The sequence below is a fragment of the Leiobunum rupestre genome, chromosome 7, assembly GCF_980474605.1.
Source record: "Leiobunum rupestre chromosome 7, qqLeiRupe1.1.hap1, whole genome shotgun sequence".
In the NCBI taxonomy this organism is placed as follows: domain Eukaryota; kingdom Metazoa; phylum Arthropoda; class Arachnida; order Opiliones; family Sclerosomatidae; genus Leiobunum; species Leiobunum rupestre.
Window position 1 is genome coordinate 39,773,511 of NC_143390.1, and position 27,678 is coordinate 39,801,188.

Here is a 27,678-nt window from a genome sequence, read left to right on the forward strand (position 1 = left end):
TAGGCCTAACCGAAATTTTTTGCGTCGACATTCGCCATCAGGGAATTTTTGCGTCTATATTAAAGTGAATATCGAATCAAGTTCACTTCACTTGACTTGAAGTATAGTATACACTAAACCTAGTAACCTATAATATTTCGTTAAATAATCCCAACTTGGCCACGAAGGGAGAGGGGGGGGGGGTATCTAAAAGATAAATGGTTTTATTAAAGCGCCTATATCATTCAACGTTTATTGGGTATCTAGCGTCTCCCGATAATTTCTGCAAATTGCTCATCAAAATAAATGCCCTATTTATTTCTAAATAGGTCCCCGGTGGTCCATTTATAAATTAGGTAAATAATCAAAAAAATAACAAGAAAACGTTGGTGCCTAGTGGATGACCTCGCTGTAGCCCCAAATAAATAATTTATTCGGGGTAAGGGCGGCCACCTTCATTGTTCCCACCAGTACCCACAACATCCCAGTCTTTATCATCCCAAATAACGCTATTTCCCGCGAATCGGAAATACGGGCTGCAGCGTGCAACAAAAGGGGGTTGCTTAACGGAAGACCAGGAGAAGGTAAATTAATGAATCTACAGTAGGGTTGTGACATCACGTTTTTGACAGAATAAAATGGAAACCGGAATAATTAGGGAAGAGAGGTCGCTGCTATACAGAGTATATACACTATTTTTTTTAAATAATACTGCTATATTAAAAGCTGAGTAAAAAATGTGGATTCACCCGGCAGAGCCTTTCCATAAATGCACCTTTGACAAATAATTACTGGACTCGAAACCTAAGCAAAATCCCCGGTTCCACAATTTGCATTGCCGTACGCGCTCCTACCGAGATAATCGCGAAATATTTCTATCCAAATACAAAACACGCGCGTAAAAATGTCAGATGACCCGCATTCCGTCGTCTGCTCCGCTGTTTTTAATAGAAGTGAGGCTTTTGGAATTGAAATAGACTTTAGATTATTCCAGGGGCGTAGGAACGTTCTAGAAGTTGGAGGGGGCAAAGGGAAACCAAAAGGGGTCTGGAGAATGGTTTTTAATTTTTAATGAAGTGTAGCTTCTCCGAATGCATTTGTACATTTTTCTGCTATATACATTGGCGGGAAAAGACTGAAATTTAAACACAGTTGAGGTTCTATAAGCTTTATATGCTTTTAAAATGATAATTTGAGCCTTGCGAAGATTTCAACTGACCAAAAAGTTGGAGGGGGCAATAACATTAGTGTCCCCTCCCAGTAAAAGTCTAGGGAGGAGCATTGCTCCCCTTGCCCCCCCCCCCCTGGATTATTCAGTAATAATTGTATTGGAATAGAAATGAAAGGGTAATTATTTAACTAATTTAAATAGGAAGTTGCATATATAGTTTGTGTGAAAGTTAAGATTTTAAATTTTAAAAGGCCTAGTCAAAATGGATATATAAAGGTGTAAGCTAAGAGCGCTAGGCCTAACGTCGTCCGTTAATATTCGGCACGTGTTTAGTATTTGGATAGAAATCTTTCCAATACTCGACACCACGGCGTTACAAGCGGCGCTGCCGTAGAAGCACCAAGCGTGCCATTGGTTTTCCGGTCCAGTAATTATTCGTCCAAGAACGCACTACGACTGCCGAACTTGTTCTGGAAATTGTGCAAACCTATGGACGAATTCGTGGAAAACTTTGTAAAAAAGATAAAAAAAGAACAGTAAACAATAATGCCAGGTTCATTAATTCATTTATTACGAAGACCCATCTCCGGTCTCGCGCGGCTTAAAATCGTCCGCATTTCAGACGACGCGTAACGAAAACTCAAAGGTGCGCAAGACCGGAGATTGGTTTTCGCGGGGCGGCTCGACATTTTAACCCACCTTTTATAATATCAGAGTAGAGAAAGAGAGTGAAAGGTGGCGAAAATCGGTAGACCAAATCGGTCACGTGTGTCCGGGTATCAGGTATTCCCGCGTCACCATCCCGTGCAGGGTGAGAAGATGACCGAAACCAATTCACCCTTGTTCCACGTCGGATATTTCGGACAAAAAGCCCATTTTTCTACTCGAAAATTGGTCCCGATTCAAAATAAATGAAGAAACCAAGTCGGCCCTGCGGTAATATAAATTTCACACCGACAGGCATTAAAAGTCGCTAGCTTGACTACGAGCCGAATTGTCGAGTCGCACAGTGGGGCAAACTGAGCCCAAACCTGGTCAAAAGTCAAAAAAAAATAATTGCGCGTATGCATTTTATTTTAATTAATAATATTGGTTTATAAACCACCGCACAATTTACCGACCTGTTTGAATTTTGACTGCCAAATTTTATTATCCACCAGGCTCCGTAGAAGTAGATTTTTTTAGAAATTTTAAGCAGGTGTTTTTGCATAGTTTTTGGTATACAATCAGGCTTGATTTACAAGGTAAAGATATTTTTTTGCAGTCGTTAGTTTTGGAAATATCAATACCAACTAGATATTGATATTTTAGAGTTATGAAACTATTATACAAAGCCACGTAGCTCAAATAGTGTTAATTCTGGAAAACGACGTTAAAGGTCTTTAACTAATATATTCCTTTTAGAATTAATGTGACTTAGTTATGAATTTAGGTAGATTAAGTTACAATTTTTGATTTAAGTTCATGAATGTTCATTATTTATCACAATATCGATTAAACATTTTGCCGATATTTGCCTATTTTCTATTTTCTGTTCAGATTTTCATGAAATATATGAAATTAAAAAGGGTATCCAATTTAAAAACGATCTATGGTGATAACATCAAAACCGTTTCCTGTACTAATTTCGAATTTTTGTGGCACTTAACACGTGTTGCGGAACAATTAAAAATGATAACATCGATGACCTTGAACCGTTTCTTGAAGGTCATTGAAAACTTATCTCGAGAACCGTTAGATTTAGAAACTTCGTTCCAATTAGAAAGTTGTTCCTCATAATATTTTATGTCTGAAACGGTTTTTGAGATATTGATTTTGACCAGGTTTGGGCTCAGTTTGCCCCACTGTGCGTCGTCAAAGATCTAATGCCCACCACTAAAGGGACCAGGAATGTGTTTAATTTTCAAACTGAATAAATTCCGAGCTTATTCAAAATTAATAATGTAATCGTTTAAATATTTTTGTAGGATAAACTATTTTGTTACAAAGGAAATAATTATTATAGAGCAACACTTTGGTTGATAGTGTGATACTAATTCAAGCTATGAGCGTGAAATGAGAGACAAAATGGACACCAGATTATACCCTATTGTCCGTCAAATAGACCGGAATATGGACACTAGATCTTAAAAGCCTATCTTAGATCGGTTTGATTGCCAGTAGAGAAACCATCGTCTACTTAAAGATTTGTGAACGTTGGGTGGTTCCCAAGGACACTTAGATTGGATTAATTTCCTTATATAACGCGATAATATCCGTCGCTAGCGTCATTATTAAAAGGAAATTAATCGATACAAAAGATCTTCAGTTAAAATGGGTACGAGTCTATAAAAAATCTATATTAAAGAAAAAATGTTTATAATAAAAATGTTATCGGATCGCCCACGTATAAAAATTAATTTTAGTACAACGATAAATGGAGACCACACGCTCTACGCAACTTAGTAACTATTCATTTCAACGAATAAGGGATTAATATGTCACGGAATAAAGCATTAAGACTATAATCGCAATCTATACTGTATATTTAATGTAAACAAACGGAAATAATTCAGATTTCAACGGAGAGGATAAACTAAATTTACGTCAAGCGTTTCAGGTTTTTATCAAAGCATTTCTTAGGCCTAACGAATCTTTGGAAATAGGAAATGTCTCTATGATTTTCTCATTCTTAACCTCATCAAATATGACGTGGGAGCACTTGTTCAAACGAACGCGTTTGAACTTCCTTATAAATTTGTCAAGAGTTCGAACGAAAGTTCGGCCGATCGAGTTACGAGTTCCAGATTGGTTGTCATAAGGCGAGTTACCAAGCGCTTCGAGTACTTACGTCCGTAATTGAAGAAAAAATATAAGGCGCCAACCGTTTCCCACTGAAATTCCAATCAAAACACTGCAAAAATAAAACTATTCAACCTACAATGTATTCCCACGCTTACAAAAAAAATTACTTTTAAAATTTATCATTGATTAATTTGTTAAAAGATTGCATCTCGCGCTTCTAATTTAAAAACTAACCGCTTTTAAATATAATTTAAAACACTCTTAAAACAATATTTGCTTTAGCTACCCTCATAATTTACATCGAGGATGGGCTAATAGACAAGTTTATTATGATAAACGTCACCTCAAAGTTATCGGTTTAAAATGGAAGGTCATTTGGTAGAGCGGTCAAAATGGTAGCGTAGGTACGTCCGCCTTTGTTTTAAGTGTTAGTTAACGGCTCGAAACAATATGAAAAAATCCGGGTAGACGATAGAATAGGTATGGCCAAATTAATATTTTGGTGGTACCCGGCGGGGATTCGTTTAAATAAGAGGGAAGGGCAGCCAAATTTACAGTTTGTCTAGGAGGGCCTATCTAACGATCCAGGCAAATCGTGCCCGGAATAAATTGTATTCTTTCTCCGCCCCCGCTTTAGCTTGATTACGTCATTAAAACGCCCGATCATGAAGAAACAAATCTGCGTTGCGAATATTTTAGTCCGAATAATTATTGCTCAACTCATTGGCGGTTTTAATTACGTTATGTCGGTATTGAAAAATATACGCGAAAAAGATATTCCTGAACTCAACAGGGCGAGAGTGTTAAGGGGTGTAACTTACAAGGAGAGTACCCGAGGTGTTTATTGCCGATTTTGTTCAAAGTCGGGCGTAATTTAGACCTTTATGAATTATGAAATTTACCAAAAGGAGACGCTGCACTACCCATTCGATTTGCCATAGCAACCGAAAATGTTTATGACCACTTAAAACAAAAACAAAATCTCAATTTAAAAAAGCATGGGATTTTCTCGGTTTCAACCTACGAAAATTTAAAAATAAAATAAAATCACGAAATGGGTAATTTGGACCACATTTAGGTAAATTGGAACATTTTTGAGTTAAAATTGTAACAATTTTTGGGTAAAATAAGGGAAAAAAAATCTTATTTTTGTTTAGTCTTCTTTCAAATCTTGTACCGCCTTGAAGGCATATTTTGCCAAAGTACTGCGATTTAAATCTTATTAAATTAACGGTCTTTTCTAACCAGTTTGTCTTTTAATTCTTATATTTCGACCGTGGCCTCTTACCTTTAGTATTAGAAATATGCGAACGTAAATTAATATTAGAATAGTATTAGAAATATGTGTACGTAAATTAATATTAGAATAGTATTAGAAATGTGATCGAAATTATTAAAATAATCCGTTTAGTTAAGTTAGGTGAGCGTCTATTAATTACGCGATGCGATTTTGGCGATTTTTCGACCCCCTCTCCCTTGGTGAGATTTCGTGAGATTTGGCTCGACCCCTCCCTCCCCCTCCCCCTAATATCACGTGAGATTTTTCAAAAGGCGTTTTTTTAGTGTAAATACTTGAATCTGTGTTTGATTGCGTTGGGTTTATTTAAAAAAAAACAATTTGCTTAATTATTTTAATATCACAGTGAGAAAATCGAACAATAAAATACTTAAATTTTAAGTATTAAGGAACTACTAAAATTTAACCGTTTTATCACAATAGTTGATTTTATAAAATGTCTTTACGGTTGCTCAACTTGTTTAAATGTTTCCCTGTAATAGTTCAGCCAATGACTAAGAATGAGTTCATAAACTCTTTAGTGGTTAGAGAAAACGGATCCACAGCTGAAGCGGGGAGGCAACATTTCAACAAGATGGCCAAGGTTATTTTATAAAAAGAACTATTTTACAGTTTCTTGCGGAAAAACATTTACGTAATATTTGCCGAAACCCCCCCTCTCCTCCACGTGAGATTCAGCTCGACCCCTCCCTCCCCTAAACGCCTCACGTAATTTATGGAAGCTCCCTAGTAGAGGCCTGCGCCGATCTGATATGGGTCGGCGGCGGCGTTTGACCCAAAATATACCGGCGGCGGCGGCTTACGCCGGCGTTTAGGCCTACGGCGGCGGCGTCTTCGGCGTGGCCAAAATGACCGGCGGCGGTGGCGTATGCCGGCGTTTGTATAAATTTTAGAGCTATTTCTTGTAGCGACAGTTTAAAAACACGCGACCAGAAGGGCAAGGGCAAATACAAATTCGTACTAGTCCTTCCATGGACTAATTAATGTACTTTGCACAGGGACGCCCCGTTCCCGAATATTTGCTTCGAGCAATTGTTAAATGTGCGCTCTGACGGCGAAGTTAGGAACTAACTAACTAATGATAACCGGGGAAGAAGGAAAAGGGGTGAGGGGAGGGAAAATACAAATGTAGCTCAGCAGCTGGAAAACACGTGGGACTGGCTCAATTTGTAAAACGTTTGTTTTAATGTTTTAATGTGCGAAGTACATTAATTACTAAGTCCATGGTCCTTCCGAGGTAGGCCACTGGCCTGACGTCAAACGACAACCAAAATTATTCGCAGTTATGCCGGGTCGAAATTCGGTTGAAGGCTCGATATTGTCTTTTAATTTTTTTGGTCGTGCTCCACGATAACGCTCTGCAGTGGCGTAGACAAGGAGGGTTCAATGTCAGCCCCTGGGCCTACATTGACTATACTAAATTGACACCCCCTTCTCGACACCCCTCTTAATATTAACATTCTTGGACCCACTTTGACGAATTTCTGGCTACGCCACTGACGCTCTGAGCCTTCCAATCAGAAATAAATCCGAGTTACGAATAATATAATTTTTGCTGCCGAAGGTTATCATCGCACGGTGAACATACATATTGCTATTTTGATATGTTATTTTCCATTTAGATATAATTTAAGGTATTATGATGTGATTTTATAAACGTATTGGACGTCTAAAATGCAGTATATCAAATGCTTCATTTATTGAATTTAAAGTAAAAAATTATTATCAGTCTTGGATTGGCCATAGAGGTAACCTGCCCCATGGCGTGGATCCCATCATCCCATGGACCGTTCATGAAGTGGGCCTCCGTAAACATGGTAGCGTTATAGTATATTAGACCCCGTCCACCACTGATTATTATAATGCAATTTTAGAAAACATATCGATAAACCAAGCAACATTTAATTTAAAGATAATTAAAATGTGGATAAGCCTTGGTTATATTAGTTACTCTCTCTATAGCTAAGATAGCAATGCTGGAATCTATTGACGCTAAGTGAAAATGCTATTACTCTGCGTCGACCGAATCCGAAAACCAAAATTTGACGTTCGACGTCGTGTTCAAATGTAGTTATTTTCGCGTAAATGAAAACCAAGCTTAATATACCAAAAAAAAAGTGTATAAAGAAAAAAAGGAAACGGCGGCGCGCCGTTCTTTGCATCGGCGGCGGCGGCGTCGGCTTGCGCCGATTTTCGACCTATCGGCGGCGGCGCGATCGGCGAGTTCAAAATTATCGGTTAGGCGGCGTTTAGCGGCGGCGCAAGCCTCTACTCCCTAGCTTTAGCCTCTGATAAGTGATAACCAGGGTCCGAAAAGTAAAATAGCCTTCAAATAGACGTTTCTTCGCAAACATTGTAGACACAACTAGAAGTCGTAATAATGGACCAAATATAGGTCTGCGGGTGGTGCGTATATTTAGTACCCCCTCCCACCAGTCCTTTTTATAATTTTTTTTTCCATTGTAATTCAAAAGAGGGAAAAGTGTTTTACAGCTACGGCCGGGGCTGCGTCGCGTCTAGCTGAGACGACCCGCACCTGCTGCATGATGGAATTCCGTTGAGATTTTACGCGTGGCTAAATTTACGGCCAAATACGGTAAATAGGAAACGGAAAAATATTAAAAAGCGAGTGCTTTTTATTCCTTTCAGCTCTTGAGAGAATGGCCTACGGGTATTTATACGTAGGCCATTCGAGAGTGGACGAAAGAATCTTAAAAGGGGAAAATAACGAAAGGACGACCCTCCCTCGCCGTTGGTGGGGATGTCAATCAAATCGACGGGAGGGCATCTACATTTACACTAAAGCGTTCCGTACAAAAAAGGCAAAACACTTGTACGCCAAAACGATTACTCGTAACCCGTATTATTTAATCACTCCCTTATACTGTACACCCGAAGAAAGAAAAAAAAAACACTTTCTGAATTTTCGTTTTGAAAACGAAAACATTTGAGAGAATTGGCCGTTTTCCTTCCGGCCTGTACGGGCCTGTATCTCCTTACCGAAAATGGCCTACGATTAAGCCGCCGAAAATATTTTACTAAACTGATCGGCGGCGTTTTTGACCGTTATTTTGAATTATCGACTAAGACTATACAATAAATAAATATTGTACGAAATATTTTATTTTTGTAAATACCGTATGAAAAAATAAAACATTTCTACATATTACAAAGAAACTAAAACTAAATTATTTATGGGTTGATTTAAATTTGAAAATATTAATGATCGATTTAAGTTTTTTCGTGGCTTGATTCAAAATTAAAACAAATTCGTTTATGGGTGGATTCAAAATTAAAACAAAATTCGTTTATGGGTGGATTCAAAATTAAAACTAAATTCGTTTATGGGTGGATTCAAAATTAAAACTAAATTCGTTTATGGGTGGATTCAAAATTAAAACAAATTCGTTTATGGGTGGATTCAAAATTAAAACAAAATTCGTTTATGGGTGGATTCAAAATTAAAACTAAATTCGTTTATGGGTGGATTCAAAATTAAAACTAAATTCGTTTATGGGTGAATTCAAAATTAAAACAATTCGTTTATGGGTGGATTTAAAAATTGAAAACATTTAATGGTTGAATTTAATTAAAAAATATTTAATGGTTGATTTTAAATAAAAATATTTAATGGTTGATTTTAAATAAAAATATTTAATGGTTGATTTTAAATAAAAATATTTAATGGTTGATTTTAAATAAAAATATTTAATGGTTGATTTTAAATAAAAATATTTAATGGTTGATTTTAAATAAAAATATTTAATGGTTGATTTTAAATAAAAATATTTAATGGTTGATTTTAAATAAAAATATTTAATGGTTGATTTTAAATTAGCATTTAATTGCTAATTGATATCAATGCCCAGACGCTAGTGAATTACCGTTTATTACACCATTAACAGTAATTAAAAATTGATCAAAAAATTTCCCCGAAAACGCAACTAAAACTCTAAAATTCAATAACCGGGATTGACCTTAAAAGTTATAAAATAAACTCCATAAAAGCGATAATACGGTTCCTAGACGTAAATCTTTTCAATCGCGACAAATCAGTGCAATGTCTGACTTTTCCTTTTGACAATTTCAGATTAAAGACAATTTATTTAACGACAGAACCGTAGCCAATATTTCTCCCGAAAGAGAAGGTTGGGGGGATGTAACATTGAAAGTTTGAACTTGACCGTAGATAAAAGCCTGTTCTTCCCTAGCTCTCTTCCGCGTTTCGAAGCAGAAATAAAAAATAAAGCTTTGGGCTAAAAAAGACAAAAAACTGTTCATCCATATGATCAAAATATATTTTTTTAATCCATAATTAAGAGAGGTTAAGAACGGCAAGTACGTCCGGAGAATACGTCGAGCGTAACGGGTATTGTCGAAGCATTTTGTTAAGCCTAACGACTATTAGCGATACACGCGCTGGGTTTTACATACGCTCTTCACTTCGAAACGCGGAAAGCAGCGATCGGAGAAAAAAAGGGTTAACGCACAGCCGGAGGAAAAAATTTGCGAATATGAAAAACATTTCTCCGGTCGGCTGCTAGGGGGCCACGCAGCCAAAAAACACGAGCCCGGGGGTAAACCACACTTTTACCCACGTTTGATAATTAAAAGCTATCCATATACATTCCTATGTTTAAATATTCAAATTAAAAGATACATATTATGCTAAATAATATCCCGTCTATCGACTGTGACCTAGAAGAAATATCTTAAGTCTTGAAAAACAAGCTGCGAATTAAAGGGAGTAGAAACATATCGAAAGAACGTCTGCCAACGTAATTATCGCCCAGCAGCTTCTGTAAAACCAGATTCACCATAAATATGAAACTTTATACTCCCTTTGAAAAAGAATGCTAAAAAATAAATGTAAATAATTAAAATTATTGTTATTAAGTGTTTAAAATTAAGTACATAATAACTTTGCTAAAATGGATAAAAACGTACAATCCCTCCTATTGTTTAAAAATATATTCATAAAAGAGAAATTAATATGTTAATAGATTAAAGCATTGTATTTGTAATTCAACTTTCTTGGAAAAGGATCAATTGGTCTTTTTCAGCAATGTAGCAGCCAACGCGATAACTTCATAAACTGCCGGATACAAAGTCTGCTAATATGGTTTATTTTTTTAATATTATTATACATATATTTTATTATAATTTTAGGGTTTATTAGGGATATTGCAGAGAAATAGGAGCTTTAGGACCTAGTGGGAAACCTGATAATACGAAAATACGACTGTAGAAGTGTTCCATCCTCAATAAACTACTATAAATATATGGACAAAAACAGAAAATACACGGATTCATTTAACAACAGAACCAAATCTGCCCAAAAGAGCAAAGCGGATTCTCTTTAGATCTACGCTCTGAATCTGAGAAAATATCAGACGAAAACCCAAGACAGAAAGAAAAGGGTTCTGAATGTCAATTGAATAGCTCTTTATATAAAATACGAGAGGGCACGTGATTACGTTAGATTCATCGTGCAGTTAAAGATAATTAGTGTCAGAATTTTCTACGTATATTTTTATCATCAATAATTTAAAAATATAGTAAAGAAAAATATAGCTATAAAACATTTGGTATAAATATAAATATTCACGATTAATTTAAAATTTTAATATAGAAAGATAGTGTAACTTTTTTTAATCACATACTGTCTACGTCATAGATAGGTTGATGTTTATTGGTTGCTACTAGAGCGAGCTGGAAATAGAATTTTTAGGGGATTACAGGAGGAAATTTTACACCCATAGCTTTCTTTTGATCCGAGTTTCCCGCTTTCGCACGCTTTAAGACCCTCATTCGATGGAAAGTAATGGAAAGATAAGCAACTTTTGTTGTTATAGTAGGTAAAAACTATTCGCTAGTTTTGGAGTAATTTTTAGGAAATAGCGAGCAACTACCAAATACAGTTTGGCTGTTAATGTATGGAAGAAGTTGGTAGTATGGGGTAAAAGGTGTACTCTTTTCGTCCCAAAGCAAGCGAATAGTTTTGGCCTTATTACTGAAGGAAGGAACTGCGCAATACACTGTGGGGCCCACGGTCTTCGGTGCTTTCGGGGGCATCTTTCCGTAGAATATAAATATTGTTATAATGACTAAGTATAAGAAATAATGATATAATTTATAATCAATACCTTGTTCTCGATTTTTTTCTTCCATTTCTACTTTGAAACTAATATTTTTACACTTAGCCGGCTCGTGAAGTCGTGATTCGAGAATCTCGAACCACGTGGTCCGCGAGAAGAAAGTCAAATATCGCGCTTACAAATCCTCTACGCGATAGTAGAGAAAGACTAGTTCCCCGCCGCTCGAGCGCGCCGAAATCGACCAACCTCATGACGTCAACAATCTGTGAAGTTTTGCGCGGCTATTAAAATATAAAACTAAATACTAATTGAAAGTGCTAATATGTATATATATTCTGATTCAGGACTTAAAAATCTATCATAACGTGTAAGCCAAAGAACAAAATTTTAAATTAATCTGAGTTGGCACTATCTCTTTAAAGTAAGAGAGCGCGCGCATATTTTGGTTTCTGTTGAGCTCGCTCGAAAACGCACGAGATCCTCTACACGGAAATATTAGGAAGCGCGCGCTCCAAAAAAAAAACACTTTTTATACATTATGCGTATTTATTATTTTTTAGAAAGAACTATTCGATTAATCTATGGCTAGGGATTCACCGATATGGGTACAGCCGATATTAACAAAGTTATCTATCATAACAGTAGTGTATATGATAAAATCATTGTAATTGACGGTTCAGTAAACTGTCATATACATTTTATTCTAATTTTTCATAAAAAAGGTTTGCAAGTGCATATCCGAATATGTTTCTTTGATTTTACGTGATAAATATTTTCTATCACAAATATAATTTCGTGGTTTTTTATTTGTTTACACTCGTAACCCCCTCTCTAAAAAGGTATGATCTAGCTTCTGAAGTCTGGCGTACGTGGCGAGGCCAATAAAAAGATATTATCATTAGTTAATGGAGAATTTTCTTATTTTTAAATGTTTTTCTGAAAATATTTTTCTAATACCGGCAACGGCCAATATCGGCGCATCCCTATCTATGACAGTTTATTAATGTATGACATCCCTTAATTTAGCAGTTTGATACGAAACAGTAAAGGGCTTTGACAGTAATCCGAGCACGATCTCAGTCGGTGTAAAACGTCACCCGCTAATCACTAAACTCATTAGCGAAATCCAATTAGGGAGAATACCACGAGTCCACGACTCTTCAATTAGCGAGTTACTGTCGAAGGTAGGACGAACGTATAGAATACAGACGCAATCTCGCCCTTCTTAAATACTTACAACTAAATAAGACATCACTATCGGGTTTCGTTAACGAAAAAATACAAGTAGCCGCTTTACGTTTGAAAGTTAGCGGAGTTTAAGCGCTACTAAACAGAGCAACTTTTTGTTAGGCGGATTAAAACCGTAGATTCTCGCGTTTTTCTCAAGGCGCTTAAGCTCCGAACTTCTCCAAACAAAGCGTATATACGATAAGGCTGGCTGATCACGACAAGAAAGACCACCGTCTTCGCCTGTCACTAGATTTCACCGATAAAATGAGGCAATTTTCCGCGACTTCAAAGGCGACTTCTTTTATTTAACTCCAGTGACGGGTGTCGCGAGCTCCCAAAAACGAAAAAAAAAAATACAAATACTTTCCACGCCGCCGAAGACCCGGACTAAAAGTAAAATAAACTTCGTTCTTTCGAGTAGATCAAAAAATCAAAAGAAAGAGAACTTTTTTCGTAGATAGCCGAGAAAAGTACTATACGCGGAGATAATTGCGCTCTAGCCTGGCTCGCGCGCTTTCTTTTTGGGTGGTATTCCTCCCGCTGGGAGGGTGCAGAAATTCGGGAACCGGTTCTCGCTATCGACGCCGTGATACGGGAATAGAGTTCTTATCATTTTCAACGAATATCAAACTTTTCTTGGAATTCTTTCGGGTTCGTCGCTAATAAGAAAATATAAGAAGCGAACCTGCTCTTCGGAAAGCGATCCGCCCGAACGATTCGACATTTTTGACATTTTGATAAGGTTAAACCACGTGCCTATTGGGTAAACCTTATTTCACACTGATTGAAATTAATTGTTGCTTGTTCAGTGATTAGCAAACGCGTCATCCTTTCGGTCTTTATCAATTAGGTACAATCTATACCTGGATTAGAAAACAATACTTTTTAAATTCCGATCAGACTCCTCATACCGCGAAGGAAAATAGGGAAAGGAATGGAAACTTCATCTCTAGGGGTCGGACATTTACCAAAATTTCCCTTACCCTTTGTCTAAAATCGCAAAATCTTTTAACTCTATGGTAAATTAACATTGAAATCCCAAAATCACTTCAAAAAGTAATGATAAAATCGCCCAAATCTCTACGAAATCCCGTACAAAATAAAGACAAGTGTCCGACCTCTCGACTCATTTCCTGTAATGTTATGACGTAAGTCCCTTCTAATGAGATATTATTAACCGGAAGTTCATCACGCAAACGTCAAGATAATTACAGTTTCGATTCCTATTCTATATTTTCTTGGCTCACACCGTTTAATCTCGGCACGGCCAACTTTGATCACGGGCTGTTCGCGCTGTAGCGGCTAACCCAATCGCCTTATTTTCATGAACAAGGATTTTCCCGCTAGGTGAACTTCGGCGCTCCAGCCTCACAGATTTTTTTATATTGGCTTCAATGCAAAACGGGTGTTAATAACGATTCTTATACGCTTAATTTAAAATATCACATATATACCGGCAACTTTTGCATTTAAATGGTAATGATACATGTTACTTTATTAATATTTACAAGTTTTGTCCAAGGTAATTGCGTAAAAATGACAATAATACAATTTTAATATGAAGAAGTTTGAATTCCCCGCCTTTGTTCTGTATAAAAAAAACTATTATAAACAAAATATTCCGTTAGGGGCGCTCAACTCATACAGATATCTTAAGCTCGTAGGTTAACATAGAAACTATAGCGCGTGATCAAAGTTGACCGTGATCTCGGTCACAAGGTTTGAAAATAAATTTGGTTGATAGCGTTTTCCATTTGATTGCTCGAGATTCGCTCCGAATCTGTCTCTGACGTCATATCTCGCCCCAATCGACTAGAGTAAAACCGCAAATGGAACATTACATTAGCATATTCCAGCGCTTTGTTGTTTTTAATCTGCTAGTAATTTGAATTTTCGCGTCTTGGTCTGCTATTTTGCCAAAAAATCTAAAAGGAACACGCAAAAATTTGTTCCGATCTCGATCCGTTGATCTGTCGAAATCGGCAGATCGGTTTTGGGCGATCTCTGAGCACCCGAGAGCGGGAAATGGAACGCGCGAAACTTGATCGGAGCAGACCCGAGCACGCAAATGGAACATAAAATGTTGATCAGAGCGATCTGGAGCGCTCGAGAGCAGTCAAATGGAAAACGCTATGAGAGATGGATTTTCCAGAATTCCACGCGCCACGTGACTTTAATTAAAATTCAATTAGAAAATCAAAAGGCTTAAAAAATACAAACATGCCGGAGACCGTATTAATAGAATCTGAACCTTTAATAAACTCTCGAAGAAGAAGAAGAAAAAAAGCCAAACGTACAAGACTCCGATTGTTTTGGAGAAAATTGAAAAGTGAACTGTATTTGGCGTATTATAATTTGTTCTGGGATTCGCGACTACGGTTCCGAGTGGTTCGATCAATAATAGCAGTTCCGTTCGGCATTCTGATAGCGATCTTGCTGTACCGCGCCACAATACACCGGATATCGATGGACACCGATTCTAAACGCGTATTGGGTTAGTGGGATACTTGGCTAACTATGGGTAACTTGAAAAGTAAATAACGTTGAACGCAGGCTACTCCGTGATTGGATTCGTATCGATTGGATTCGCCGCCTCCCGACAGATTCGATGTCTGATCTGTCTGATAGTGCCAGTCATGGCTGGCAGATACGGACGAACCTTGCTGGCCGCTTACGCCATGTCCCTAATGGTAGCCGGACCCATCAAGAACACGGTGCGCAACTTCGGCGACACCATGAGAGGAGCGGGCTGCTTGGCCGTCATGAGGTTCAATATGACTGTGGAAAAATTGAAACTGAAGTTCGAACCCGTGTGGGACATTATCCGCCAGTTAGAATTAGTCGGTTCTATGTCCAAAGTATGCCAGTCTTTAGAGTTACAAACTAACAAGGAGACATCCCGAAGTGTAACCCACCGATTTTGTTCAAACTCGGGGGATTGGTAGACCTTCATTGAACTTGAAAAATCCAAAAGGGAAATTATTCAATGGGCAACCGTTTTGCCATGGCAACGAAAAATGTTTTGACAACACAAAATATTAAATTTTCCCATTGAAAATAACATGGGATTTTGACCTCAAATTGATCAAAAGTTGATCAGTTTTGATCTTTTTTTTCTATTTTTGGCATTTTCGAAATTTTGAAATTTCTTAAAAATTTTCACGGGCCCCTAGGAATCGTTCAGAATCCCATGTTGTTGTCAAAAACATTTTTCGTTGCCATGGCAAAACGGTTGCCCATTGCATAAATTCCCTTTAGGATTTTTCAAGTTACATGAAGGTCTACCAATCCCCCGAGTTTGAACAAAATTGGTGGGTTACACTTCGGGATGTCTCCTTGTAAGGACGTAACCGTTAAGATTTTGTAAATAATATATTTAAGAATGCCACTAAAGACCAGTCCAAAATATGGCTACCCATCAAAAAGGAAGTGTCGGACAATAGCGAAGTGGCCCGGGAGAAAAACGAAACAATGGAAACGGACCGGAAGTTGAACGTGGCCGAAAACAGGGTTGAAATGATACAAAATAAACTACGAGGCATGAATAAGTGAGAAGAACGTTTTATTTAAACCTGTCAAAGCGGGCGAGCAATGTTACCAGATTTATTCAAAAACCTACGATGACGTCAACAAGAGAGTACTCTGTAAGACATTTTAAATTTTCAGGGAAATATTTGGTGGCAAGGACAACGCCAACTACGCCGAGAAGAACGCCTTCCGTTGCGAGGATATGTACAACCGGGCCATCCAAGAGTGCTTGAACGCCCTGAACAGCGCCCACAAACGATGCAAAGACAAGTTCAAAATAATCTCCGGTCTGATGTGCTGGGGTTTCACTCAAACTTCCACTTGCAATCGGCTGGACGCCAGGAAAGGATTTCAAAAATGTTCTTCCAAGTATATAAAAGATATTGCGCAGATTTCCTATTCGCGAGTTTAGCTCCGTAAGTTTCAATGTATAATTTAAGTCAAGGAACCCCGGAAGGCTTCGGTGAAGGTTACGAAACGATGGACGAAGCCACCAACCAATTCGCCAAAGAATTCGAGTACAGTCTGACGGCGAAGATATTACCCAACCGCGAGAAAATCGACGACGTTAGCCCGGTGGAAATCGCCAGGACGTTGGAATACCAATTTAAACAAAAACAGGAGGTCCTATCCTTTATCGCGACACTCGTCAACTATTTCATATCTTTCCTATTCATATTGGTAGTCCTCAAATGCAATTCGTACCTCAACAAGTACTTGACCAAAATCGACTTCGATAACTTCTATATAACGCCGTATTTCAGGTGAGCCCCTACTAACAAACCAGACGCGAAGACTAAGTTTGAACTCTCGAATTCCAGGAAGATAGACAACCGCCGGAAGCGAGAGGGCAAAATGACACTACTTCCGGCGAAGAAAATGGAACGGAAAGAGATCTGCGACCCGCTCAGATTGAGCTATTCCAAAGCGGAAATGAAGAAAATGGGAGCGATCATATTACCCATGATCCTCCAAGTCGTGGCGGTTAGCGTTATCTTCGGTTTCGACTACTTGACCTGGCAAACCTTGGACATGTTGAGAAGACTGGGCCGCATGGAATATACCCAAAAGGGCGTCCATATCGTCCGACTCACCGTTCATGGACACGGTTTCATGGCCGATTTGGTCAGGAACGTCGTCAAGGATCTCAACGTTGAGAAGTACATTGATAAGGTACTTATAATACCAGTTATAATATTCTATTGTTAGAAAGTATTATTCCCCTTTCAATTATACTCTCCAGCTCAGGGATGATTACGACAAAAATACTTCCTTTAAAAACATAAAAGAAATGTTTGAGTCTTTCGCCATCTGATAAAAAAATACCCTTTACAAAGAACTAAAAGGGTAGGGTTAAGATTTCTCGCGAGAGAGAAACGCGTCAGCGATATAGTCATGATTCCGGCTCGCGGTCGTGATTTTTATATTATAATTTTTTCACGGTGGTATCTGGCAAAATGTCGCCTCGTGAAGACTGGTTTTCGCGTAGACGCAAAAAATCTCCGTTAGGCCTAATACATTTTTTTCGCGTCCACGCTAGCCGTCGCGGCGCTTTCGACCTAATGAAAACCAGCCTCGATTCCAAAACAGGTTAATTCAAACTGGCGCTGTTTGCCGTCGCCGAGCCAGACGAATTTGCGGTTCGCGCTGAGGATCTACTCGATTTACGCCTGCGTCTTCGCGCTGATCTACGTCGAGGCGTACGTCATCCGATTACGTCCCGTCGTCTGCGGCTTTTTCTTCCCCAAACGCCAAAAGAAACGAGTCATCTTCTTCTACAACCAACGAATCAAATACAGGAAAAACTACATCCGGCACGCGGTGGCTGACGTCAAAAAACTAGCCGAGGTAAGCGCGAACGAAGCGGCCGCCGCTCCACGTGACCTAGTCCGTCCAATGGGAATCGGGTTACGGCGCGACGCTCCGATACCGGTCCTGGTTCGTTACGGAATGATGGATAATTATACGGTGTTACGGGACGAATTCCTTTTTGGTATTTCACCGGCAGTGTCTCATTTCTATCTCTTTTTGGGGAAATTTAATTCGTAGGTATCTCTGGGAGGGAAGCGAAAACCGCGCTGGGGAGAGCAGCTCTTCTCGAGATGGCCTTGTTTGAGGAATTTAGTAGGAGGGCAGCCCGCGCGGTGCACCGTTTGCGATCAGAAGCTGGTCGTTCAGCCCGAATGGAAGGTCATCGAGTGTGCCAACCCCAGATGCCCCATTACCTACTGCGCCGACTGCTGGAACGAATTCGGACAACGCTGCCCCGCTTGCACCGACAACGACACTCCGCCAGATGACCAGTAGCTTTTCGTAACTTAAATCAAAACCGTCATAAAATGTCAAATTTGTTGAAACTACGCTCTGATTTCATTTATTTCGATTCCATAAATTATTTGAAACAATAATTAAATTTAAATTATTTAAATCTGCGTCGAGTTTTTGGCATTGAAAGATGGTTTACTAGCGTAAGTTTGTTACTGTTTATGTTAGCAAAATAGTTAAAGGGAATATAACCTCAGGTATTTGGTCTAGAACACCAACGATTGCAGCTCTGGCCGCCCTTGGCTTTAAAATGTTTGGCGCCATTGGAAAGGAAAATTTGAAAAATTGATAGGGTCTTCCATAAATATTTCTTTGCAGGTTATATTCCCTTTAAGGACTGCTATTTAGATTCTATATATTGTCTATATCAAAAAATTCGGAAGTCATGGTTTAGGAAAAACCATAGAAAATATAGGTAGAAGCGCGGAATAACTGTATTAAGGCTTGTGCTAAGTGTGCCATGACGCAGGGGCCCCCGAGGCTATGGGGCTTAGAGGCTATGGGGCCCCCGTCTTCGAAATGTTTTTTTCATTGGTATTTTATGTTTATAACCACATTGGCGTTAATAGAGTCAAAAAGTAAGGTCTGAGTTATTTTATGGCCCCAAATTCTACTTCGCACAAGGCCCCGAAATGTGTTAATCCGGCCCTGACCATACAAGGATTTAAAATGCATCACGATGTTCTATATCGGCCTATTCATCTATTATATATTCTATGGAAAAACCGATAAAATTCCTGGACCTGTATAATAACTACGCAACTTTCAGTTATGACAACTCCCGAGATTCGTGACAGAAAAAAAATCAAATTACATTTCTGTGACATCAACAGATTAAGTTTTCACAATCTCATTTATTTTTCTGGGCAATAACTCAGCTTCGGGTCGTCTTAGCCACCTATTCAACTCGCGTTATGATCCGAAAGAGCGATTAACCCGAATGGAATGTTGCGAACGGCGGAACGACGGAGGAAGAGAATTTGGGCCAAGACTTTCCTCCCAAATAAACAAAAGAGACTTGGCCAAGCCAATATCGCCGAGGTAGTTTCAAAGAAGATAGTCCGAGTAGACCCCGCAAATTACCGGTTTTGATTAACGGTATTAGGTTCTTTTAAAAAAAAAAGGTTTAGAATATGAAATAAAAAGTCTTGGAACGCATCCAGCGCAACGGGCTTTCTCAAAAGCATTTCTAAAGCCTAAATTAATGACCAAATCAAACAGATCTAAGCAGAAACTTTACAAAGAAATGGCCCATTTAAGAATATGAAATTCCAGAGTCGAGAATTTCAAAATATGGTGACCATTGCCAAATTGGGGGTTAATCAAAATGAATTTAATTACCTTTCAGAAATAAACTATATACCATAAACGTCCTTTGACCGTATCTTGCGTACATTTTTATTTTTGAAAATCCACGAGTGATGTCATGTGACGTACAAGTGGAACTACTCTATTGGTAATTTAAACCAGCGTTGCCAGGTCCCGAAAATAAAATTATCGTACTAGGACGATGAAATTATCGATTTGCCATAAATATTATCGCACATTAGCAACGCAACCAGAATTGGCGCTAAATTTTAATTTTTTTACTGAATATTAGCGCGTAGTTGAGTACTTTTTTTAGGAGATACCTTGACTTTTAATACCGTAAAAGTTTAAAATTTCGGCCTATTGAAATAAATAAGCTTGCATGAAACAAGAAATTGATAAAGAAATATTTATTTATTTGTTATTTTTGAATTAGGAACTGTGAACCAAAAATCTCACTTGGTTTAAATATAAATTTCAAAAATATCACTTGATTTTAAACTAGCTTACATAAAAATCTCAATAAATTAAATATCAAATGTCACTTCGAAGACGTCAGTGTTATCTATTTGAAAATTATAGTACAATTATAGTGCATCTTGGCGAAATTATCAAAAATAGCGTACTATATAGTACGCAGTTAAAATTATAGTACGCCTGGAAAATTAGCTTGAAATTATCGACATGTACGATAATTATAGTAAGTTTGGCAACGCTGATTTAAACCAAGACACAAAATGTTAGGTGAGAAAAAAGCGAAATTCAGCCGTTTTAAATTTTATCTCTGGGCGTTTTATAGCACGGTCTTAACCTCGCTACTGTCTAATTTAGCGAAACTAAACAAACCTTTCGCACGCACAGGAAGCGCGGTGGCAATTTAGGCAAACAGAAACACGCCCATCGACTTAGTACCACCACCACCACCACAACCTTCGACCGCTGACAATCCATTGTAAACTATTTGAAAAATGGTCAGATTAAATTTCCCCGTAGATGGAGCTAGCGTAGCCACGACAAAAGATGACGTCACGCCAGTCGCCAGTCAGAAGGGACATTTATACTTATATATGGGTCAATCATTAAAATTTCCAGGTACTACGGCACGCTATGGCAAAAGAATCACGCGTGTCGAAGGAAGAGGAGCTTCGATTATAACGAGAATAAACAATTGGCTACGCGTCAGGCTTTAACGTGAGCGTTGAGAATAGCGTGTCCCAATACACGCGTTACAAACGACAAAGACGCGCAGACCGTAGTTAAATCATTTTGAATAAATCACGCTAAATATCTACACCTTTAACCCAACCCCGATTTTATACACGAGAAAAAACCCGATATTTTATATTTAGATTTAGTTTCTTTTGTAAATCAATTCAATGAGAAAAAAAATAATGAATATTGTTTCAATAGAAATTCCATTATATCTTTTTCTTTACGTACTGTCGTAGTTGACCCATTTTGTTCTTATTCATAATCATAATTATTCATTATTTAACTCCCCCACCTGGGAATATAAAAGAACTAAATTTATTAGTCGCGAATATCGGCGTACCTACAAAAGAAAGCGGGATAGGTCATAAATCATCTGGGTTCTTTTGCGGGAATTGTCTCGAAATTGCGATAAGCTATAAAAGTAGCGAGAAACCAGGTATTAGCCAATATTTGTTATTGGATGTTAATAACCCTTAGAATCTGGATTTTCTTAATCAAATATGCCGCAATATCAGTTAATTGTTCGAGTCTTTATCAACGACAGCAATCCGAGAGGCGACAATTGGGGAGTAAACAGATAATTACCAACGTTAAAAAAAATACGAATATTCCAATCAACATGTTACGAAACCCTTAATGGTTCCGACTCTACACCGTCTACAGGAAATGATTCGGCCATGAATAAAAGACAATTACAATACAATGGGGTTTTGAAAAAAATATCGCGAGCTTTTGAGTCGCATTTGTAACCATTGAAATAAAGTTCCAAAAAAAAACAGACCAAAATTAGCTTTTGTTCAAAGTTTACATTAGTATAAACTACGTTTTCTACACAAGAACAAGTTTACATCAGCGTTTTTCTAACAATTGTTACTGTCATACCAAAAAAATTTTTGCAAATTTTGTTACGAAATACCTTTGTTTTGAAATTTTAAAGTAATTAAAGTTAAATTATTAACATCACGGATACTAGGTGGTTTAAATTATAACTAATTAAATATTTTAATTTAAAATAACCGATATTTTTTAAACATTATATGATAATGTCATGTATATTTTAAGATTAGATTTCCCAGTGTAAAGCGTGTGAGCAAAAACATCTAGTCGCGTATAATAAAATATACCGGCGTCCTTGATTTATCAAATGAGTTGGAAAGGTACTAAATGGAGTTGCGATATACGGCTGGCGTGGCGATGGAATATATATATAATACTTTCACGGGTACTAATTTCAAAGTCAACTTCATACCGGTTATACCGCGCGAATCGAAAATATGCGGTTTAACAACTTTCGGGGAAAAAACGACAATTATTTTCCCCTTAAACTACTACAAGAAACTTCATATATTACGCGCGCTCTTAATATATCGTACCTGGGTCAAAAATAGAGCTTTGTTTTTTACCGCCGCAATAATAGGAGAAAAAAGTAACGCCCCCCTTTCGGTATCGTAATTGTTAGATCTATCGTTCAGGTTGTAGTGTTACCGATATAACGCGTATCTACGACTGCTGCTCGCGTCTACCTTTGCAAATGGGGCAAACCGACTAGGCGTATTTTAAATTAAGAATTATTAACCTACAATTGCGTGTCAAGCAAAAAATAAAGAAACAAAAGGTATGGAAACGTTTACCCGCTGGCATAGATTTAACTACTAATACTACTACACTAATGATAACGCCTGACATAAGGTTTCCATTATTATGGCTTCACGACTGGTATCTTCGTAATTTTACCAAAGTCTATACAGGTATACAAATAATTTACGATTCAGTCATTTTTATGACAATCAACGCTTCAGAGTGAACTAATAAAATATATTTTAGCAAAATCATCACTCTCTAAAAAGAACGCAGTCATTTAATCGAGTGCGCTAATAAAACTAGACTAATATCTATAAAAACGAGGGGATTAAATTCTTACCTTGAGATTGAATAAATTGTACAACGTCAAGGACGGTTGTCTATGTATTCCAAACGTTTTCCCAAGTAGTTTCCCCAAAGGCGGTCTACTACATTCTTCGAGGTCTTGGGGTTCTTAGCAAAAGAGGCCTAAAAACTTTTTACCCCGCTGCAGACCAGGGTCTCGCGTCCAAGCGTACGCCGTGTGTAAAGTTCGATAATCAAAATTTTTCTTCCCGAGTTTTGTCTCTGCCGGTCCCGGTTTACCACGTAATCCTTACTTTTTGAAAGGTTTGGCGGTTGGCGTGTTAAACAAACCAGGAATATCTTCGAGTAAACTTGTTACCTCCGTTCGCGTTTTCTATAACCACTGGCACTTGACAAGTGTGACCCGCCGCGCGACGGTAAAAATCAAAGAAATGGTTACGAAAGAACCTAAAATTCACGCAACCTCCTCGGTCATCGCGTTTTCGAAAACTATTTTCCCATTTTCAGAAGGGTAAGAATTGGGCGGAGCTTCCGGCAGGCGGCCAATGAAGAACTAGAAAGAAGCAGGTGGTTTAGACACGATTTACGCGCCATCTATAGCTTAGAAAATATTTTCCAAAATAATAATCGTAAGAAAGTTTTATTTTATATTAAATTATTTTGTTTATTATATTGATTTATTAATTAAACATTTATATATAATATTAATTAATAGTGGATTGTAAAAAATTCACTAGATGGCACAAAGTACTACAGCCATTGAATTTGAATGCGTACGCCGAGGTACAGATCAAGCTGTTACTGGGTGTCTAAATAATCAATATTAAAAATGTAATCATGATTTAATCGTTTTTAATCTTTATAAAACCAAAGGTACAGATTTTATTTTAAACAGATTTCATCATTATTTAATCATACAATAATCGACGCCTCGGTATACGCTAAAAAACGCCTAGTAATAACTGTCTGTGCATAATAAGACTACTTCTCAGTGGCGTAGCTAGCATTACATGGGGGCTACTTACTAGTCTCTAGTTTGTGCAAGGTTTTATTTTTTTCACGGTCTGTTGTCACCCCCTAATCACCCACCTCCTCCCCTTAGCTATATACGCCACTGCTACTTCTTTCTCCTTAAACGTTTTCAAGATTAGTCTTATCGGATAGACAGGTTAAGCTACTAGCCTACTACTCGAAAACGTGTAGGAGAAACTTGTAGGAGTGTAGGCGTAATTGTGTACAATCTAATCTGCATTCTTACAAGTTCCCCCGTTCACGTTTTGGAAGGGCTAAATGGGCTTCAGCCAGTTTTGGGGCCCCGGAAAGGCCAGCCATACAGCCTCTACTCTAGGGATAAGGGTTTAGTTGGTTAAATATTATTTATGCTCATTTAATATTATGTATCTTTTAGTTACGTCTAAATTAGTAATTTGACTCATTACCACATCGCGTATCATACGGTACCTACAATTTCTAAAACCTATGAGGCCTATGTTATACTTTTGAAATTACAAGTTTTGGCTGACCGTTGGGGATCGCAAAGGTCTTAAGAAATAATTTAGCACAAGGCCCCAAAAGGTCTTAAGACGGGTCTGTTAACCGGTCAAATCATTCAAATCCTGTGACTGAATTTTGCGTCATCTAGTGACATTTTATTACTAAATATTGCACTTTATTTTATAAAAAAAAAAGGAATAAAATTTCTGTGCTTTTTTAAGTCTTCTTATTTGCCAAGCAAAATTTCGCATAAAATAATGTCAGTATAGAGATAATTTTTTGAATATCGTCTAAAAGTAAACATGAAACAACTGATATTAGTTTTTTACGTAATCGCGCAACTATGCTTTAAACTACAGAAATAACTTTTAATTTGCATAATTATAGATCCGAACCCTACACACCTGCATTGTTTAAAAAAATTAAAAAAAAATTAATTAGGCTCTAGCTCTGGCATTTTAAAAACTCCATAATTTTCTGCAAGCTATTTATTTATCTCCTCCTACAGTTCTTCGTTCATTCACGGGCAGCTGAACTCGGTGAGTGGGAGAGAGAAACTCGGTAAACGTAGAATGTTTTCCTTATTGAGAATAGTGAAACGGCTCTTGACTTTCTTATAGTTTATTTAGTAGCTTAGAGAGGGCGAAAGGAACCCGGGCGCGCGTTCTTTACCCCATCATCGCCTTCGACTTAACTGTCAAGTAACTTTTATCAAATGAACCATTCCCGGTCGTAAATCCTTGTATTTTGCGCCTTCTCAAGGCCTCCCATAACCCACACGGTTTTTATAATGTTTTTCTTCGTTCTTTCGCGAGTTCCATGCATATTGAATCATCGCGAAAGAACCCTATTTGGGACCGAGTCGAGACGCGGGATTTCAACGCTTATCTCCTTCGAAACTCCGCGGTTGAGACAAAGGATTCTACAGTTGCAAAGCTTAATATATCTCTCTACCTTTTATCTACTGAAATGTTATATCAAATTCCCGGATAACGCGCGTAACTAACGTGACCTTAACCGTTATTTTTTAATTATTAAGGTTAAAGAAACCGGCTCTGTCATGTCGTGGTATTTGAGCTGCTTTGATGGCGTTTTGAACGACACAACTTGCCTTCTCGTATCCGTTTTGGCCCTCCTTATCGTTTACCTCACAATCTCGTCGTTACTTAAGTCCAGAAATCAACCACCGGGACCATGGGGCTTACCGCTGATCGGATACGCTCCGTTTATGGGGAAGGTCCCTCATGAAAAACTGTCCAAATTGTCGGAGAAGTACGGGGACGTCATCTGTCTCAATATAGTCGGACAGCCGGTGATACATCTCAATAGCTACGACGTCATTCGAGAAGCCTTTGTAGAGAAGGGTGACGCCTTCAGTGGTAAGCCGCAGGATTTCAGCTTCTTCCAATGGATCACGGATGGACTAGGTGAGTTTTAAATCATTTCCCTCCCAAGACGTAATTAATAATTTGACCCGCTTTGCTAGGTGTGGCCCAGAGCGAAGGTCCCCCGTGGAAAGAGCACCGTCGATTCACCCTTCACACCCTCCGCGATTTCGGGTTTGGGAAGCTAAGTTTGGAGAGGAGAGTGCTGGACATCACCGGCGATATCTTGAAAACGCTCGAGGACTCGAAGGAAGAACCGCTGGACATCTACGATGACATTTCCAACTGCGCCAACAACGTCATTTGCAGTCTGTTGTTTGACAAACATTACAAGAGGGATGATCCAGAGTTTCTGGCCACGCGCCAAGCCATCAAGGACATCTTTAAACTCTTTACTGGCGCTTCCGTCTTTTTGGCGTCGCCACTGTCCAAGTAAGTGGATCAAAGCTATCTTATTACTAGAAAACAGTTTAATATATCTGAAACAATCAACCCGCAGAGTTCTGCCTCTGAACATGATACCCGGCTTTAAGCAGGCAGCCGCGGTAAAGGCTAATTTCCATGGCGTGATCGGGCGGAGGATCAAAGAACACGAGGAAACTTTCGACCAGAACTTTCTGAGAGATTACGTCGACGCCTACCTCGAAGAGAGACGCAAACTGCAGGAGGAGGGAAAGCTCGAAGAAAGCACTTTCACCAGTAGGTATTTTAATGGGAGTTATTCGAATGACATTTTCTAACTCGCGTATCATTCTATAGAGGACCGTTTGATCGCCGTTTCTCTAAACTTATTCGCGGCTGGCACCGAAACCATCACTAGTACTATGTACTGGGCTTTCAAACTCTTGATGGTACACAAGGACGTACAGTTGAAAATACAGGCCGAAATCGATCAAGTTATGGGCAGAGATAGACCACCGTCCATTACCGACCGATCCAAAATGCCATACACGGAAGCCACCATAGCCGAAATTCACAGATTCGCCACCATAGTGTCTATTATTCCAGTTCACAGTAATCCTGGTCAGTAACTATTCTCATAAATGGAAGTATATAGAGAAAAGTGTCCACCTGAATTCATGGCATTAGAAGTCGCTCTATGACTTGGGCCTAAGGTGGTGGCTTGGGTACTAGCATTAGAGTAACACTACATATCTTCATCAGAGGAGGCGACATTGGCGGGCTACACCATCCCTAAACGCAGCATCATCATGGCCAATTTGTGGGCGGTGAACAGAGACAGCAAACACTACATCAATCCGGAAGAATTCCAACCCAGCCGATTCTTGGAACCCGACGGAACTGTGAGAAAGATGGACACGCTGATGCCATTTTCAATCGGTAAAAGATGATTTTCATCTTCTGGCACTTAAATGTTAACGTAGAAATTTGTGACTTATTTTTTTTATTTTTAGGAAAACGAGCTTGTCTCGGAGAAGCTCTGGCTCGAATGGAAGTATTCTTGTTTTTGACATCGGTTCTGCAACGATTCAACTTGGAACCACCCGAAGGCATCGTGGACGAGACTTTCGAAAGTGCGCCGAGCGTTTTCCGGAAACTAAACTCTTACAAAATAACCGCCAAACTAAGAACCTAGTTAGTTTTTTAAGTTGTTGTTCTTCTAATCGCTCGTAACTTTCATACTAATAATTGAATATACCCCTTGATTTAAATTAATCATTTTCGAATGCGCGTTTAAATATTTTTGAGTATCGCTTGTATATTTTAACTTCATTAATAAACGTATTATTTATGATCATAAGTAAAAAAAGTTTTGAATTTGACTTCTGTTCTACAACGACTCGACTAAGGAAACTTTTTGGATTCTTGAATCGATCTTTGCTGTGCTGTAGAGGTAATTTTCCACAATTCAACGGTGCTACGTTGTTGTTTAACCTTTGTTATGGTTAAGCTAGTTCTAGTAAAGCATAACTTCGATTTTGTAGTATGGTAATAACGGAAAAATACTGTAATATTTTA

General features: G+C 38.3%; 3 protein-coding genes across 6 annotated transcripts in view; 2 read left to right on the forward strand and 1 right to left on the reverse strand.

Annotated features, from left to right (window-relative positions):
- Window positions 1-23,315, reverse strand: part of kst (spectrin beta chain, non-erythrocytic 5 kst) — a 57,144-nt gene extending 33,829 nt beyond the window's left edge. For all 3 annotated transcript variants that reach the window (XM_090154353.1, XM_090154352.1, XM_090154350.1), the window contains exon 1: window positions 22,854-23,315. The gene's annotated coding sequence lies outside the window, so the exon portion shown is untranslated. The remainder of the gene's footprint in view (window positions 1-22,853) is intronic.
- snky (ubiquitin protein ligase sneaky) lies at window positions 14,763-18,470 on the forward strand. Of its 2 annotated transcripts, XM_090181481.1 has the most exons (8): window positions 14,763-15,053; window positions 15,113-15,417; window positions 15,954-16,107; window positions 16,226-16,456; window positions 16,528-16,851; window positions 16,909-17,260; window positions 17,678-17,935; window positions 18,137-18,470. In XM_090181481.1, the coding sequence occupies exons 2-8, from the start codon at window positions 15,168-15,170 to the stop codon at window positions 18,392-18,394; spliced, it is 1,827 nt and encodes a 608-aa protein (XP_090037607.1). In that variant the 5' UTR covers window positions 14,763-15,053; window positions 15,113-15,167; the 3' UTR covers window positions 18,395-18,470. The 2 variants fall into 2 exon arrangements, with proteins under 2 accessions (XP_090037607.1, XP_090037608.1); XM_090181482.1 differs by lacking the exon at window positions 14,763-15,053 and having other exon boundaries at window positions 15,118-15,417; window positions 15,941-16,107.
- Window positions 23,316-24,991: 1,676 nt separating the features above from the next.
- LOC149936282 (cytochrome P450 2F3-like) lies at window positions 24,992-27,453 on the forward strand. Its single transcript, XM_090154354.1, has 6 exons — window positions 24,992-25,740; window positions 25,800-26,130; window positions 26,198-26,397; window positions 26,458-26,721; window positions 26,863-27,039; window positions 27,114-27,453. The coding sequence occupies exons 1-6, from the start codon at window positions 25,374-25,376 to the stop codon at window positions 27,293-27,295; spliced, it is 1,521 nt and encodes a 506-aa protein (XP_090010480.1). The 5' UTR covers window positions 24,992-25,373; the 3' UTR covers window positions 27,296-27,453.
- The last annotated feature ends 225 nt before the right edge of the window (window positions 27,454-27,678 follow it).